General features: G+C 39.9%; 1 protein-coding gene across 1 annotated transcript in view; it reads right to left on the bottom strand.

The window, feature by feature from the left end:
* LOC126298274 (28S ribosomal protein S21, mitochondrial) overlaps nt 1-4,425 on the bottom strand; it is a 50,929-nt gene extending 46,504 nt beyond the window's left edge. The window contains exon 1 of the mRNA XM_049989573.1: nt 4,234-4,425. Within this exon, the coding sequence (XP_049845530.1) occupies nt 4,234-4,319 (86 nt within the window). The 5' untranslated portion in view covers nt 4,320-4,425. The remainder of the gene's footprint in view (nt 1-4,233) is intronic.
* Nucleotides 4,426-16,477: the final 12,052 nt, after the last annotated feature.

Below are 16,477 nucleotides of genomic sequence, written 5' to 3'. Positions count from 1 at the left end.
GTGAATGGAAATATTCAGAATAAATGTTCCCTCATTTCTAAATTGCCTATAGCAGAAATCATGCAGACTACAAATATATCTGAATCAAGAAGCTTCATTCACTCTACACAGCCGGTTTCCCAATTTAGGTTGTGCCCCATCTGTAGTCCCAAAAACTTGACACCTTCTACTGTTTGCATTCCACTGCTTGAGAAACCTATTTTTATAGCTTGTGGAGTTCTGTGAGACACACTGAACTCTATGTACTCAGTGTTGTCAAATTTAATGGTAATCCATTTGCCCTGAACCATCTGTTGCTGTTTTTTAGTTTGGAGACTGGTACCAATTTTTATTCCTATTGTTTTGTTTTGTTTTAGGTCATAAAAACAACTAGGTTCATAAACGCCCATGCCAGAACAATAGAACACTAAGAAAAAACGGGAGTTAAAAATGACTACACGTTAAGTCCAATTGACAGAAGAAAAGACAGTAAAAACAGGGACTTGGAGAAACGTCCATAAAACACGCCATAAAAAAATGGAAGTCCTAAACTAAAGATTAAATGTCCTTCACCATATTGTTGCAATGGATAAAAAGTAAAAGTGGTCAACAGCCCACAAGTGATTCGCTAAACAGGCTGATAAGCATTTCTGAATTAGAAAGGATTAGCATTGTTTTATCCTTCCTCTGATGATGAAGACAGTTCATCTAGTTTGCCTGTTCTGAAGAAGTAAGTTAAAAGATATACGGCTTTCAACAAAGACTGGTTAGAAAACATCGATTTTTCCACATGGCTGAGGAAAGAAAACAATTTCACAGAAAAGTGTGGCATCCCTACCAAGGACTATTTTGGACTCATATCTAGGTATTCTAGCACAAAACTCCTGTAGCGTATCACAGAAACTATTCACCACATCTTCATCTGATTCTTCCGTTGATGCACACACAGTTACTAAGGGCACACTGTGAAATTTGCCTTTGATATGCAGAGTAAATATTCTTTAGTTATGTGGAGTGAAAGCGATAACAGATCCACGCATATCTTTGGAGACTACGAAACCAACTCCACACTCCCCTTATCTTTCATCTTTTCCTGTATAAGACAGGGAAAATTTCTGCTTATGAATCTCTTCTACATGATTTCCTAAAAGTGCAACAATTCCCATTCCATACCTTATCAATACTGTTCATAGCTCCTATCTGTAACAGTGTACACATGTTTCATGTTCCAAATTTAGGCAATAGTATACCCATATTCCTATTCCTTGGTGCAATTTGTCTTTGTATTGGCAGTCGTGATGATAGGTTTTTCAGGGCAGGGGTATAGTTCATGCACCTAGAGGACCAGGCTTTCATTTTGGAGTTAGCCCGTAGAGGGGTTGCCAACCTTGTTCATATCCCCCTCGAACCTATGGTGTGGGACACACTTTGTCTGGCTACTGCACTGGGGCCAAGCAGGTTTGGGTGACTCAGCCAACAGCTATGCTACTGCCGGAGTAGCCCTCGGCTTCTTCAGACCTCATAAGCGTCCCCACCCAGCACACAAGATGTCTGCGATGAGGTGGTATCCCTTGGAGATTACACAACTAGCTAAATACATTATTAAGTTCAGCTGAACAATATTTCATTCTTTTACTACGGATTTCATCATGACCACCAAACGTTTTATTTTTAAGAGACTTAATAGTACTGAAAGTTTCCTTTGGGTTGTTGGGTGTAGTTGAATTTTGTAAAAATTGTTATGGAGAGCTTTTCTTTATGAACTTAAGGTAAGCTCTTTAAGAAATGTTTCAGTTTAAATTATGCGCTATTGACTGGAAAAAATTCGTTACAACTTTCTGTAATTTTAGGGCTATCTTTGATCAGATGACTCCATTTCTAAGGCACGGTTTAAATGTGTTTCATCTGCTTCCACAGGTTAATTTCTAAGGAAAACAGTTTTAAAAAAGTAATGTATGACTACACTGCAGAATGCATTATATATTTTTTATTTGCACCAGAGGTGTTGTCCACATCTTTCCAGTCTGTATTTGCAAATTCTTCTTGAATTCCTCAATTCTTTTTATTACCCTTGCACTTTTCTAATTATTTTTATTTTTGTCATGTCCTCTGATACTGAATTTAAAGTTGGGCATTACAGTCTGAGAGGTCATTAATTGTAGGAATCATGACTTTGCATTCTCGATACAGCTATAAAAATATTGTTGGTGTCAGTGTAGACTTGTTGCGTAACTTGTTGTAGAATGTATGTGGGGAACTGGATTATGCGAAAAGGCAAATGACCCATGTATAACTGTAGAATAAAAATGTGATACAAATTTAAATCAAAATCTCCACTTAATATGTTATGTCCAGTAATTTAACAAAGCACCAAGTTGTTTAATAAATAAGTCAAAATTTCCAGCTAGAGACCTGTACATTGTGATTATTTTTATTGACTTCCCATGAAAATGTAGCTCTACAGCACAAGTTTCAAAATGCTGATCACTTAAAAATCTGTGGGTATCAATGTTTCTATAGTTACATTCCTTCATAATGTAAGTGGAGATAAAAGAAAACAGGGACACAATTTTCAAACTACAGAAAAAAGGCCGTATAATAATAACTAAAAGTAGTAGCTGGGTGTAAGAAAATATGTATTCTGACAGTGTCAAGTTGGCTCACCTACCCATGTGTTATGCATATCACGAAAAACATTAGTAAGTATGATACAAATAGTTCAGTTGAAGAGGAATATTCTATATGAGTAGTTGTTGGCTTTGACCAGTGACGTAGCAAACATGTGACAAATGTCATAAACAACACGGGTAATACAATGTGGTATCAGTGGCCATTTTCTCAAATGGGCTACGCTACAGATAAGGTTTTTTCTTCAGTTTCACATTTGTTGGCTTTGCCAAGAAAGTTTCTGCTGTGTTTTCCATTTCTTCTGTTTCGGACGCAGTGCGACTCACCTACTCAGAGAGTGGATCTGGTGCTAGAGTGGTTCTAATGGACAGTGTGGAAATGGGCTAAAGTTTACAATGGGCCACCCTTGCACAGATGTTGACAATGCCTGTGGATGTATGATTAAGAGCAAATGTGTTATTACTTTCGACAATAAAAATCAATCACTTATACACCGCCATCCATCTCACTAGCCCCATGATTTAATTAAAAAAAAAAAAAAAACAAATCATATGAAACACTAACTCACAATTCAGCTGTTTCACCCACTTAGATTTCTCCGAAAGCCCTTTGTAAAGTTTTACCACAATAGATATTTCACATGTTATACTTTTCAGCTGTATTAAGTAACAGCTTCACGTGCTTTTGTTTTTTCAGACACATTTTATATCAATGTTTCACATAGTAGTTACATCAGTGATTTACCTCTTGTGCATGTTGTACTCTCATTGTTGGCCATATAGTTGTGGTTTCCCTTCCAATCATAGACTGAGTTGGGTGACTATGCCAGTATCGATGCAATGGACTTGCATTCAGGAGGAGCGGGTTTTATTCCCGTCCTGTTATCCTGACTTAGGTTTTCCCAAGTCACTAATGCATGTGCTGGAATAGTTCCACTTATTATGCCATGCCCGAGTTCCTGCGCTACTGTCACTAATTCTATCCTAGTTTGTTCATGTTTTGTTTATGTATGTATTACTTTTTGTAATGTTTGACATGTCCGATACTGTTGTTCTAAATGGACCGAGAACTAATAAACGATAATTTTTACTTTCACATTGATTGGCTATACCAAATCACAATCGAACTGTCACCTTCCAACCTAACCTAGAACTTGTTAAGCTACTGATCAGTTTGTTACAACAACAATCGCCCCCCCCACACACACACACATTCATCGGCGTCCCCAAATGACAAAACTGAATATATGCAAAAAAAGGTAATGTCACAACATCCATTAACATTACGTCTGTAGTCTTAACCGATGACATCTAATGAAAGCGCCTAGTCGGTGTAGCCAACGAATGTGAAAGCATGGATAGTTGTTGTAGCAAACTGACCAATAGCTAAGCCTAATGTTTATTTCCGCGCCGTACAGAAAAATGCAAGGTGGAATCCTACACTAACTTTTACCGCTTTGTCTTGCAGTAGCTATTAATATTAGTCGGTGATTCTTTAAGTGGGTCGAGCAATATCAATTCATTTACTGATGTAGAAAATAAAATCAGACAAACACTGGTACAGAAATACACGAATAATTCAAATACGATAAAATTACTACGGTACACAACACAGCGGTGACCGTACCTATTTAACAGCTTACAGGCGTCGTCAACGTTGCCGTTCTTCACCATAACAGTTCTTGCTATGAATCTTGCATGATTTGTAGTCATTGTCTGCAGAAAGAAGTGTAGTTTTAATAATAAGCTGCAACAACAAGAACACAACACAACACTATTTATCAACAAACAACTCTATACAGTAATCGATTAGCTGTAATCGAAGAGGAAAACGACTGTCGAAATAGTATAATCGATAGAAATATAGCAAATATTGCAAGGTAACACTATCATATTTCTTTGTCAAAGCTGATATGCCAAATATTTATGTCAGAGAAATTTGATGTTGTAATAAGAAACTTTATCAAATCTTCCCTGTCTTCAAATAAATATGATTAAATCTAGGGCCTCGCCACAAAAGTCGTTCGTCTTCTGTTGCAGGCGACTTCATATCCACAATCTACTTATGAAAACATCCATGCAGCTTTCCAGCAAGCCGAGTAAGGGACGTGGTCACGCTCAAAAGTAAAAACATTCTTTCTTAGCTTTCCATTCTACTTTGTCAATTTTTGAACTCTGGATGCCACCAGTTAAAAAGCGCTTCATCTGTTTTGTACTTTTTGTTAATTTTTATAGTTGTTGGAACAATAATTCCGTTAATTAAATTATTTAAAAATAAAAATATTTCTTATAACACATACAGTGTACTAAACATTTATTTACCTCCAAATAAATTTATAAATCGCTTCACACACTTGTGGAATTATTTTGGTTAATGTGCAATGTGATATTCGAGTATTGTGTTGTAAACTAGAATAGCTCTTTCCTGTATCAAGAAATCACAGTGTCACGGTTTGCCTGTCTTCTCCACATACTGCATTTCTCAAGAGAGTATTCTGTTTTGTAGTATGAGAAGCCACTTTACTGACCAAATATTAAAATACACTCTCATACACTCGTAAGTAGTTTATATATTAAGACTTATCCACTTGCAGGTCTCGTAACAAATTTTGCTGAATGTTTTTATTATCTCGGCGTAATAACTATGGCTTCTTCCAAGTATGTTTCCTTTTTTCCGCCGCTTCTCTTCCAAATACACACACAATGCAATTACTGGTAATAACAACTGCAGCTCATAATAATAAGTTGTTGTCCGTCATCTTGTAATTTGATGAAAAATCCCTTTTTAGCGCCACGTCAAAGATATTTGTCAAAGAAATATAATAGTGTATACTGGAGTAATGTGGGTGAGCAAAGGTTCACGGACATGTCTGTTGCCCGTCCACATGCAACGATCTCTCTGTGCACGTACCTGTGCAAATATCTGTGAATGCGAAACATTGCTCTCCTCTCATCTGGTACTTTCCCCTCTTTGGGGAAATGTGTGGCGGAGTGTGTAGCCTTTTGGCTTTTACTCCACGAGTTAAAGTTTGTGTTTGTGTGTGTGTGTGTGTGTGTGTGTGTGTGTTTCTATGATTTTTGGATGTCTGTGTATATTGATGAATGTTCTGTGTGTGCCTGCTACTTGCCTGGGGTTGGCCAGCTGATTTGATTTTAGGGGAGAAGGAATAGGAATTGGAGACAGGGATTTGCCCTTCAACTTAGTCGTCAAAGATCGTCATCGAGCATTTGTGATTATCGCGGGACATGTACCAACCTATCGAGCGGATATGGTCATTTCCAGATCTCGAAGAGCTCTCATAGAAGGCCCTTGTCAACTCTTGGAAACACTGTGTCAGGACAGGGATTCCACTTGTGGCGTGCAGATCATCAGTGGGAAAACCTAGAGATAGATCCAGTTGGCTCCTGAGGGTACGGTTCTGCAGCCTCTGGAGTTTGTCCAGAAGCTGCTTCGCCACGTATCCCCAGACACGGTATGCATACTCCATTACTGGGCGTATGAGCGCCTGGTAAACATTTATTCCTACAGAGACGGGAAGGGACCTGGTTGTGTTAAGGATTGGGTACAGGATGGACACGCTGGCACAGACCTTCCTGTAGACGTCGTGTATGTGGGGCTTCTACAGGGTGTTTCAAAAATGACCGGTATATTTGAAACGGCAATAAAAACTAAACGAGCAGCGATAGAAATACACCGTTTGTTGCAGTACGCTTGGGACAACAGTACATTTTCAGGCGGACAAACTTTCGAAATTACAGTAGTTACAATTTTCAACAACAGATGGCGCTGCAAGTGATGTGAAAGATATAGAAGACAACGCAGTCTGTGGGTGCGCCATTCTGTACGTCGTCTTTCTGCTGTAAGCGTGTGCTGTTCACAACGTGCAAGTGTGCTGTGGACAACATGGTTTATTCCTTAGAACAGAGGATTTTTCTGGTGTTGGAATTCCACCGCCTAGAACACAGTGTTGTTACAACAAGACGAAGTTTTCAACGGATGTTTAATGTAACCAAAGGACCGAAAAGCGATACAATAAAGGATCTGTTTGAAAAATTTCAACGGACTGGGAACATGACGGATGAACGTGCTGGAAAGGTAGGGCGACCGCGTACGGCCACCACAGAGGGCAACGCTCAGCTAGTGCAGCAGGTGATCCAACAGCGGTCTCGGGTTTCCGTTCACCGTGTTGCAGCTGCGGTCCAAATGACGCAAACGTCCACGTATCGTCTCATGCGCCAGAGTTTACACCTCTATCCATACAAAATTCAAACGCGGCAAACACTCAGCGCCGCTACCATTGCTGCACGAGAGACATTCACTAACGATATAGTGCACAGGATTGATGACGGCGGTATGCATGTGGGCAGCATTTGGTTTACTGACGAAGCTTATTTTTACCTAGACGGCTTCGTCAATAAAGAGAACTGGCGCATATGGGGAACCGAAAAGCCCCATGTTGCAGTCCCATCGTCCCTGCATCCTCAAAAAGTACTGGTCTGGGCTGCCATTTTTTCCAAAGGAACCATTGGCCCAGTTTTCAGATCCGAAACGATTACTGCATCACGCTATCTGGACATTCTTCGTGAATTTGTGGCGGTACAAACTGCCTTAGACGACACTGCGAACACCTCGTGGTTTATGCAAGATGGTGCCCGGCCACATCGCACGGCCGACGTCTTTAATTTCCTGAATGAATATTTCGATGATCGTGTGATTGCTTTGGGCTATCCGAAACATACAGGAGGCGGCGTGGATTGGCCTCCCTATTCGCCAGACACGAACCCCTGTGACTTCTTTCTGTGGGGACACTTGAAAGACCAGGTGTACCGCCAGAATCCAGAAACAATTGAACAGCTGAAGCAGTACATCTCATCTGCATGAGAAGCCATTCCGCCAGGCATGTTTTCAAAGGTTTCGGGTAATTTCATTCAGAGACAACGCCATATTACTGCTACGCATGGTAGATATGTGGAAAATATCGTACTATAGAGTTTCCCAGACCGCAGCGCCATCTGTTGTTGACAATTGTAACTACTGTAATTTCGAAAGTTTGTCTGCCTGAAAATGTACTGTTGTCCCAAGCATTTTGCAAGAAACGGTGTATTTCTATCGCTGCTCGTTTAGTTTGTATTGCCGTTTCAAATATACCGGTCATTTTTGAAACACCCTGTATATAAGATAAGAGACCAGTGTTACACATAGATACTTGGCGGTTCTGTGCCAGAGGAGTTGGGTTCCGTTTAGGTGAAGGTGGAATGGGGAGCGTTGAGGAGGCCAGCGGCTTCCAAGCCTCTGAGTTATCAGCATAGCCTGAGTCTTCTCAGAGCTAATGGTGATGTGCCAGCGGCACACCCAAGTTTCTGTGTCATCTAAAACTCTTTGTAGCCTGTGTATGACCAGGTCCTTGTTCACATTTCGTGTGTAGAAGGCTGTATCATCTACATATTCTGTGGTGTGCACCAGGGGAGCCATTGGTGTCTCCACAGTGAGTTTACCTTCAAATTGCCCTAGTGCTGCTGTATCTTCCACATTGATCTCGTCATTTGGGGTCTATAGATTGCAGTTATTGTTAGGGGTCCTGTGGCAGTGGTTACTTCTACTGCCACTGCTTCGATTTTATTGGTATCTGCTGCCAGGGGAGTACCAGTTAAAACCTTCGTAGACAGCGTTAGGTTTCCTGGTTGCATTGCTGGCCCTAATGCGCTGGAGGACATGGAGGTCTGGATGGCAGTGGCAGAAACCTTCTCGGTGGTTCTGCAGCTGGCTTTCAGCTCCTTGCTCACAGTTTACCTAACCCTGGAGGGTGGGGGGGGGGGGGGGGGGGGGGGAGCAGAGCCTGGTTCTGTGGCAGCTGGACTGCTCGAAACGGCCAGCGACGAGGCCCACAGCAACAACAGGGCAGTACTCTTGTCAACAGCGGTAGATGGCCGCGATCTCAAGGCAGCACTAGCGCTCGAGGTTCCTAAAGGAGAGACAGCACAACTCTGCTTTCCGGCTTCTCCAAATGTTCCTCGCCCACAGATGATCTTCCTGACCGCAAAATTGTATTTTAAGGAAAACGTAGTGGGTCGTTCCTGCGTCCTTGGTGTGCCAAAGCTTGAAAGCTTTGCCCACCCTTGAGACGTAACCTAAAAGCAGGTCCCTATGGCTCAGTGGAGTACCGTATGTACTCCTGCAGCTCCACACACGATTTGCAAAGTACAGCTGTCACCAAGCGAGTGCTGCAAATTTCGTTTGTTCATATGACACAACTTCAAATCTACCACTCGTCCGCCATCTAGCAGTGTAGGAAAGAAATTGCAGAGGCAAGCAACTACACTCTCCGACCCTAAATGGTAATTCCAGTACAAGATTTGTGCTTCATTTCGCAGTCAGCCAATGGAAACATTCTGATATAAGTTGGTTTAAATACGGATCAAATGTGTAGTGTTCTGCAGTGATTGAGGAAATATTTTTGTCCACAGTCATAACTTAAGGAAACATGTAAGCATTTGCCAAGGCAACAGCAAAGCAAAGAAAAACAATGTGAGATTTGTGATGGCTCTTAAAACACGTGAAAACACACAGGTGTACGAAAGGAGAGGTACGAGAAGTATTGAATAGAATACGATGTACTGTAATGTTAGGCTTGTACCAACGACGGTAATGTCTTAGTTTCTTTTAATGTGTCTAATTCCTTTGTTAATAATGTATTAGTTCCTGTACTTTATGAAATTGCTTACCACATATCCTGTTTCGTTTTTAACTTGAAATGCACAGAATGTGAAGCTGACACATGCTTGAAATGGCAGGAATTTAAGATCCCATTTGGAAAATTTACATGGAAAAGATATGATGATAAAATTGGAGTTTGTCTAAGCCTGTGGCAGTTAAGGAAATATACATACAAAGTGTTGTGTTGTATTCATGATGGCTTTTACTGTTGGGGTAGGAAACTCTGAGATTGGGCTATCCCATAATCTTTTACTTAGATCGCATACAGACTCGTAAACAGAATGCCACATTTCAACCTAACTTACATTACAGGGTACACTACAGATAATTTGTCACCTCAGCCAGGTATTCTGTGGAATAGTGGTGGGCACAATCAAACATTAGCCATATTTCGTAGAATAAAAGAAAGGCAAGCAAAATATTTGTATTTACCAGTAACTAACTTTCTGTTAAATGAATGTAGCTTATTTCATTGCTTACAGTCTTCAGTGTTGTAAATTTTTTCCTTCTTTTGTGATATTGACAGCGCAGCCTCACCCCTTCCACTTTCCCTCCCAAAAAAGAGAAAAATATCTCGATTCAGGATTAATTGTTAAGTTGAAGAATCAAACTCATGTACTCATCATGCTGTAAAGTTTCTGCCCAGTTATGAAATACGATTACATTGATTTTATTTCAGGATTAATTGCGATTTCTTAAGGAAGGCAATTTTACAGAATTGTTGAGCGACCATTAATTTATCGCAATTGATATTTATATATTTAGAGTTTCAAGTAGAACTTTGGATACTACAAAAGGCAAGACATGTCTCTTGTGATGGCTATGGATGGCAATGCATACTCTGCAATATTATGCCACGATTCCCACAAATTTGGTGCATAATTCTTGTGGTAGGGCTTTCCATTCACCAGCGCAGTTGACAATTGTAGGATGGTTGTTGGTGCATGTTGATGTGCAGCAGTATGTCTCCACAACTCACCCACCCATTCTAAATCGGAATTAATTCAGGAGAATGGGCAGGCCAGCCAATTCACCAAATATCATCTCATTCCTAGAGCTCTTGCACCTATACTTTTCGGTGCAGCCATGCACTGTCATCCATAAAAATGAAACCATGGCTGACTGCACTCCTGAAAAGACAAACATATGAAAGTAGTAACGTCACAATGAGTTGACCTGTAAGTGTACTGTTCAAAGATTTGGAGGCAGTACGCCCATGCAACATTATGGCTCTCCACACCAAACACCTAGACCACCAAAATGATCATTTTCGACAATGTTCCTTGGTGCATTTCGTGTCGCCTAATGCACTCCTAAAACATTTCCTGATATAATCATTTTGGTGGTCTAATTGTTATGACGTAAAGAGGCGCAATATTGCAAGTGCATACTGCCTTCAAATCTTTGAATGCAGTACACTCCTCACTCAGTATTACTGTAACACTATACTCCTTCCCAATGTTTCGCATTCAGCCATGAGTCCATTTTTATGGATGACAGTCCAGGTAGAGGATCTCTTGGAAGCAAGGATATTTTGTGACTGGACTGGCCTGCCCATTCCCCTGACTTAGATCCCATTGTGCATGTTGGAGAGACACATTGCAGGATTGCCACATGCACCAACGACCATCCAGCTGTTGTGAGCCACACTGGAGGAGGAATGTAACTCCCTGTCACAAGAACTCCTTACTAACCTTGTGACAACGTGTGAGCATGTTGCAGAGTATGCATTGATGATCACACATCCTATCAAGAACCATGTCATGCTTTTTGTAATGTTCAGGGGACTATCATAAATCATAGTGTCCTTAGGGTAATAATTGTCTTTCAATGAAAGTATCATTTCTGTTTGTCATAGTGTATTACTTTCAGTTACGTTTTGTACTATATTGAAGTAGTTATTTCTATGTATAATTTCATCGAGTTATGTTACTTGGCAGTCACATGTTGAAGTTACTTTTATCCTTATATTTTTCAAGCCAGTGTAATATGAATCTATGGGTCTGTGAATGCTTCTGGGACCCTGTTGTTGTTTACTGTGGCATGAAACTAATATGTTTAGCTCAATCTGTTGCATGTAGATGATCACCATCGTCAGCTCCTGAAGAGTACTGAGAACCATGTTCCTATTACCATCTCCTTGCTGTTAGCGACTTGTTGCTCTTACTGACCCAATGCTGTTATCAACCTGCTGTAGTTGTCAACCCGAAGATGTCCTCAAGACATTGTATTGCATTATAAATTGAGTGCAAGTAGATGTGCCAGATTTCGTTCTGTTATCGGTTTTTTAAAGGTGACATTTTATCAACAACCTGTCGGCAAATGCCAGGGTGAAGCTAAGTCAAAGTTTGTCTCCCTCACTCAATTCCTGACATTCTCCAAGGACAACAACTTGTATCAAAATTTGTATTAATTCAAAGTATGCATATACTTATTTTATATTGTACAACCCACTGCTCAGATGCTATTTGATACACACTTATGTAGTCGCTCCATTATGAACACTTAATTAATGCTATGAAATATTTTTTCTTAAAAAAAAACGAGATTGTTTTATGTTAGAATTGTTCCCTGAATCCAATTATGGATGATTAGGCTAGTTATAAACACCATTAACGTTAGAATTATCATGTTTTATGTTATGTAATCAATAGAAGCAGGACAGTGTCTGATGTAGAAATAAAGTAATAATTGTAGTCATGAAAAACTGAGATGAAAAATATAAATATCGATACTTTTATACATCCAACATTTCATCAGCCTTTTTGTTATGTATTGTAATGTAATTTGATGTACAATTATTGGTACAATAATTGTGATGTCTTTTAAAGAGTGTGAAAACCAATTTTATTGTTTGATAAAATAGTTTTCAAGCTGTTAGTCAACTGTTCTGTTTATGCTAAATAAACATTATGCACCTACTTACTTCATTCAGATGTAGAGAAATAATCAATCCTACAGGTAAAACTCGAAAGTGGTGCCTTTGCGATAAGTGATTTGAGTGTTGTAGCAAAGATGGGGAATAATGTTCCACTGACAATGTGTATCCAGTGAAAACACTTTGCAACAAAGAATGATGCATTTGTAATAGTGTATGGTGCTTATCAGTCTTCATATGCTTTCATCATACTGAAATATAAACCTAATAATGTCATTAAGTCCTAATAAAGCATTAGTGACACATTATGACTGTTGCTAAGAGTATTACATTTCAATATAGAACATGTTTGTGAAAAATGGACACATACATTTGAAAAGCCCAACTACTGTTCTTACTGGTACTGACTACACAATACACTTTACATATTCTGATGGTAAATAGTTAGAGGTGAATTTGGGAAAAATGCAAGTGAGGAAGTTGGCTTCTATTTACTCAGCAGTTCAAAGCAATAAAATATTTGAATTCATTCTCATTCTCTCATGGTGTTTGGATATGTGAAAGGCTAAAAAGATGAAAAATTCACACCAGACGCTTTTCGTGGCAGGAGAGAGAGAAAATCTTAAGCAACACCATGTAATCACCTAGATGTAATGTGCACCATTAAATTTAGTTTTATGCCTGCTGTGCAAATGTGGTACCAAGTAATACACTGAAAAGCCAAAGAAACTGGTAAATCTGCTAAACATCCGGTAGGGCCCCCACGAGCACACAGAAGACCCACAACACGCCGTGGTATGGACTCAACTAATGCCTGAAGTAGTGCTGTAGGGAAATGACACCATGAATCCTGCAGGGCTGTCCATAAATCTGTGAGAGTACAAGGGGTTTGAGACCTCTTCTGAACAGTACATCGCAAGACATCCCACATATGCTCAATAATGTTCACGTCTGGGGAGTTTGGTGACCAGAGGAAGTGTTTAAATTCAGAAGAGTGTTCCTGGAGCAACTTTGTAGACATTCTGGACGTGTGGAGTGTCGCATTGTCCTGCTGGAATTGACCATGTCCATCAGAATGCGCAATGGACATGAATGGAAGTAGCTGATCAGACAGGATACATGTCACTTGTCAGAGTTGTTTCAGGGGTCCCATATCACACCAACTACACACGTCCCACACTATTACAGAACCCACCAGCTTAAACAATCCCCTGCTGACACGCAGGTCCATGTATTCATGAGCTTGTCTCCATACCTGTACACATTCACCCACTTCATACAATTTGAAACGAGACTCGTCTGACGAGGGAACATGTTTTCAGTCATCAACAGTCCAACATCTATGTTGATGGGCCCAGGTGTTTCGTAAAGGTTTGTGTCAGGCAGTCATCATGGGTATATGAATGGGTCTTCAGCACCGAAAGCCCGTATCAATGATGTTCCATTGAGTGGTTTACACGCTGACACTCGCTGATAGCCCAACATTGAAATCTGCACCAATTTGAGGAAGTTGTACTTCTGTCTAGATGAACGATGCTCTTCAGTCGTCGGTCAAGTTCTTGTAGGATATTTTTCTGGCCTCAGCGATGTCAGAGATTTGATGTTTTGTCAGATTCATGATATTCATGGTACACTGGTAAAATGATCATAGCCACGCGGGCTCAGCCAAGCGGTCTAAGGCGCTACAGTCATGGACTGTGCAACTGGTCCCCGCAGAGGTTCAATTTCTCCCTCGATCATGGGTATGTCTGTTTGTCCTTCGGATAATTAATGTTAAGTATTGTGTAAGCTTAGGTACTGATAACCTTAGCAGTTAAGTCCTATAAGATTTCACACACATTTGAACATTTTTTGAAATGGTCATACAAGAAAATCCCCACTTCATCACTACCTCGGAGATTCTGTGTCCCATGGCTTGTGTGCCGACTGTAACACCACGTTCAAATTCACTTAAATCTTGATAATCTGCCATTGTAACAGTAGCAACTGGTCTATCAACTGCGCCAGACGCTTGTTGTCTTATATAGGCGTTGCCGACTGCAGTGCTGTATTCTACCTGTTTATGTATCTCTTTTTATCTGAACCAGTTTGTTTGGCACTTCAGTGTATATCGACATGCCATTGATCAGTCTCTACATAGAGCAAATCACCTTCCTGAGGGAAAGCAATATCTTGGTTTTATGACAGATGTAGTATAAATACGCTACTGACCATTAAAATTGCTACACCAAGAAGAAATGCCGATGGTAAACACGTCCCGTCTGTGATGCAGTGTCAAGGGTAACCGTAGCCATGGTCTCCGAGCTGATAGTCAATGCTGCTGCAAACGTCGTCGAACTGCTCTTGCAGTCTTTCAAACTTGTCTTTCAAACTTCCCCATCTATTGACTCAGGGATCGAGACGTAGCTGCACGATCCGTTACAGCCATGTGAATAAGATTTCTGTCATCTCGACTGCTAGGGATACGAGGACGTTGGGATCCAGCACGGCGTTTCGTATTACCCTCCTGAACCCATCGATTCCATCTTCTGCTAACAATCATTGGATCTCGACCAACGCGAGCAGCAATGTCGCGATACGATAAGCCGCAATCGCGATAGGCTACAATCAGACCTTTGTCAAAGTCGTGGTGGTACGCATTTCTCCTCCTTACACGAGGCATCAGAACAACGTTTCACCAGGCAACGCCGGTCAACTGCTGTTTGTGTATGAGAAATCGGTTGGAAACTTTCCTCGTGTCAGCACTTTGTAGGTGTCGCCACCGATGCCAACCTCGTGTGAATGGTCTCAGAAGCTAATCATTTGCATATCACAGCATCTTCTTCGTGTCGGTTAAATTTCGCGTCAGTAGCACATCATCTTCGTGGTGTAGCAATTATAGTGGCCAGAAGTGTAATTGCTTTAGTGGGGTATATCAAAACAGAATATGACTCTTTGTTGACCTATCGCTCATCTGTATAATGTTTACGTTTTTTGCTAATGTCCAAATTTTTTTAGTTTTGGGAATTTGTTTTCGTCACATCTTGTCATGCTCTTTAGTTCAGATATTGAATTTCATCATGGACTTACATAGAAGAATATATCAAATCTTTGTTTCATAAACATATTGAAATTTATGATGAAAAGTGAATTGATTAGTTTTCAAATTAAAAAAGAAATCATGGTGACTTATGATATGAAATCTGGACCAAGCCAGAAGAAATATTACAATTACGTTGAGTCATCTAGTAGTGAAGAACAGTTTAGTGAATGAATTAAAATGGCGAATTTTTTCTTTGAAGTGCCAGCCCATAACGATTGTGGTGAGAGATTGTTCTTAATACAGCCACAGTGGACAAAGGAGAGAAACAGATTGACAGTTGAATGTGTAAAATGGTAAAATTTTATTTATACCAGCAAAAGGAACGTACACAAGGGATAAGGTATGGTATGTGTGATGTGTAGGGTTTAACATTTTTATTTTGTTTGTTTCATATCTAATATAGGCATATGACATCGTCATAAAATTGAAATAACGATGTTCCATTCAGCAGTCCTAAATCGTTTGGTCTGGATCTCGATATAAACATCGCAGTTACTGTTTTGCAGCAACCATACTTCCTTATCCATTAATAAAAAAAAAAAACCTTGTACCGATTACCTGGGCTATGCTACACATAAGAGGTATGGTAATCACACTTCTTCATTTAAAAATAACCTTTTTAGAACATGATATGACGTCAGCAATCTTTGCCTTATTCTACCTTTTTATCGACGTCCAGACTAGAGCCATCCTAAAAGCGTGGTGATCAATCCTGTTGCAAGAGTTCTCATTTTCGGGTTTCAGACTGTGGTAACCCAACCAGAAGTACATAAAGGTACTGAAATGTTAGAGATGTAACGCCTCCTATGAACACTGCAGCTTTGTATTGGACAAATGTTAGAAGCTTATTTATCTGTTTTAGAGATTTGGAAGTCTTCTTTCAGTAATGAATAGGTAGCACACATATTGAAGTAATGGTAATTTAATAGTTAAACCTTCACTTATTTTCTCTTTGGTTTTTATATGAGCTTTTGTCTCTGTTTTTTGTCATTGACTTTAAAGAAAGGACATAAACATCATATATGTTTTAGTGAACGTTGGTTAAGTGAAGGTCCGTTGGATTTGCATGTATCACCTGGCTTTTATTTAGTAGAAAAACACAACAGCATGGTGAAACTTCATTACATATTAGTAATGATGTAGATCTGCAATATAGTGACCTTAACATTGCTAATTACTGTAGAGAAAATGTGCTT

Source organism: Schistocerca gregaria, chromosome X, assembly GCF_023897955.1.
Source record: "Schistocerca gregaria isolate iqSchGreg1 chromosome X, iqSchGreg1.2, whole genome shotgun sequence".
NCBI classification, from domain to species: Eukaryota; Metazoa; Arthropoda; class Insecta; order Orthoptera; family Acrididae; genus Schistocerca; species Schistocerca gregaria.
The sequence above is the reverse complement of the archived record's forward strand: the minus strand, read 5'-3'. Positions and strand labels throughout refer to the sequence as shown.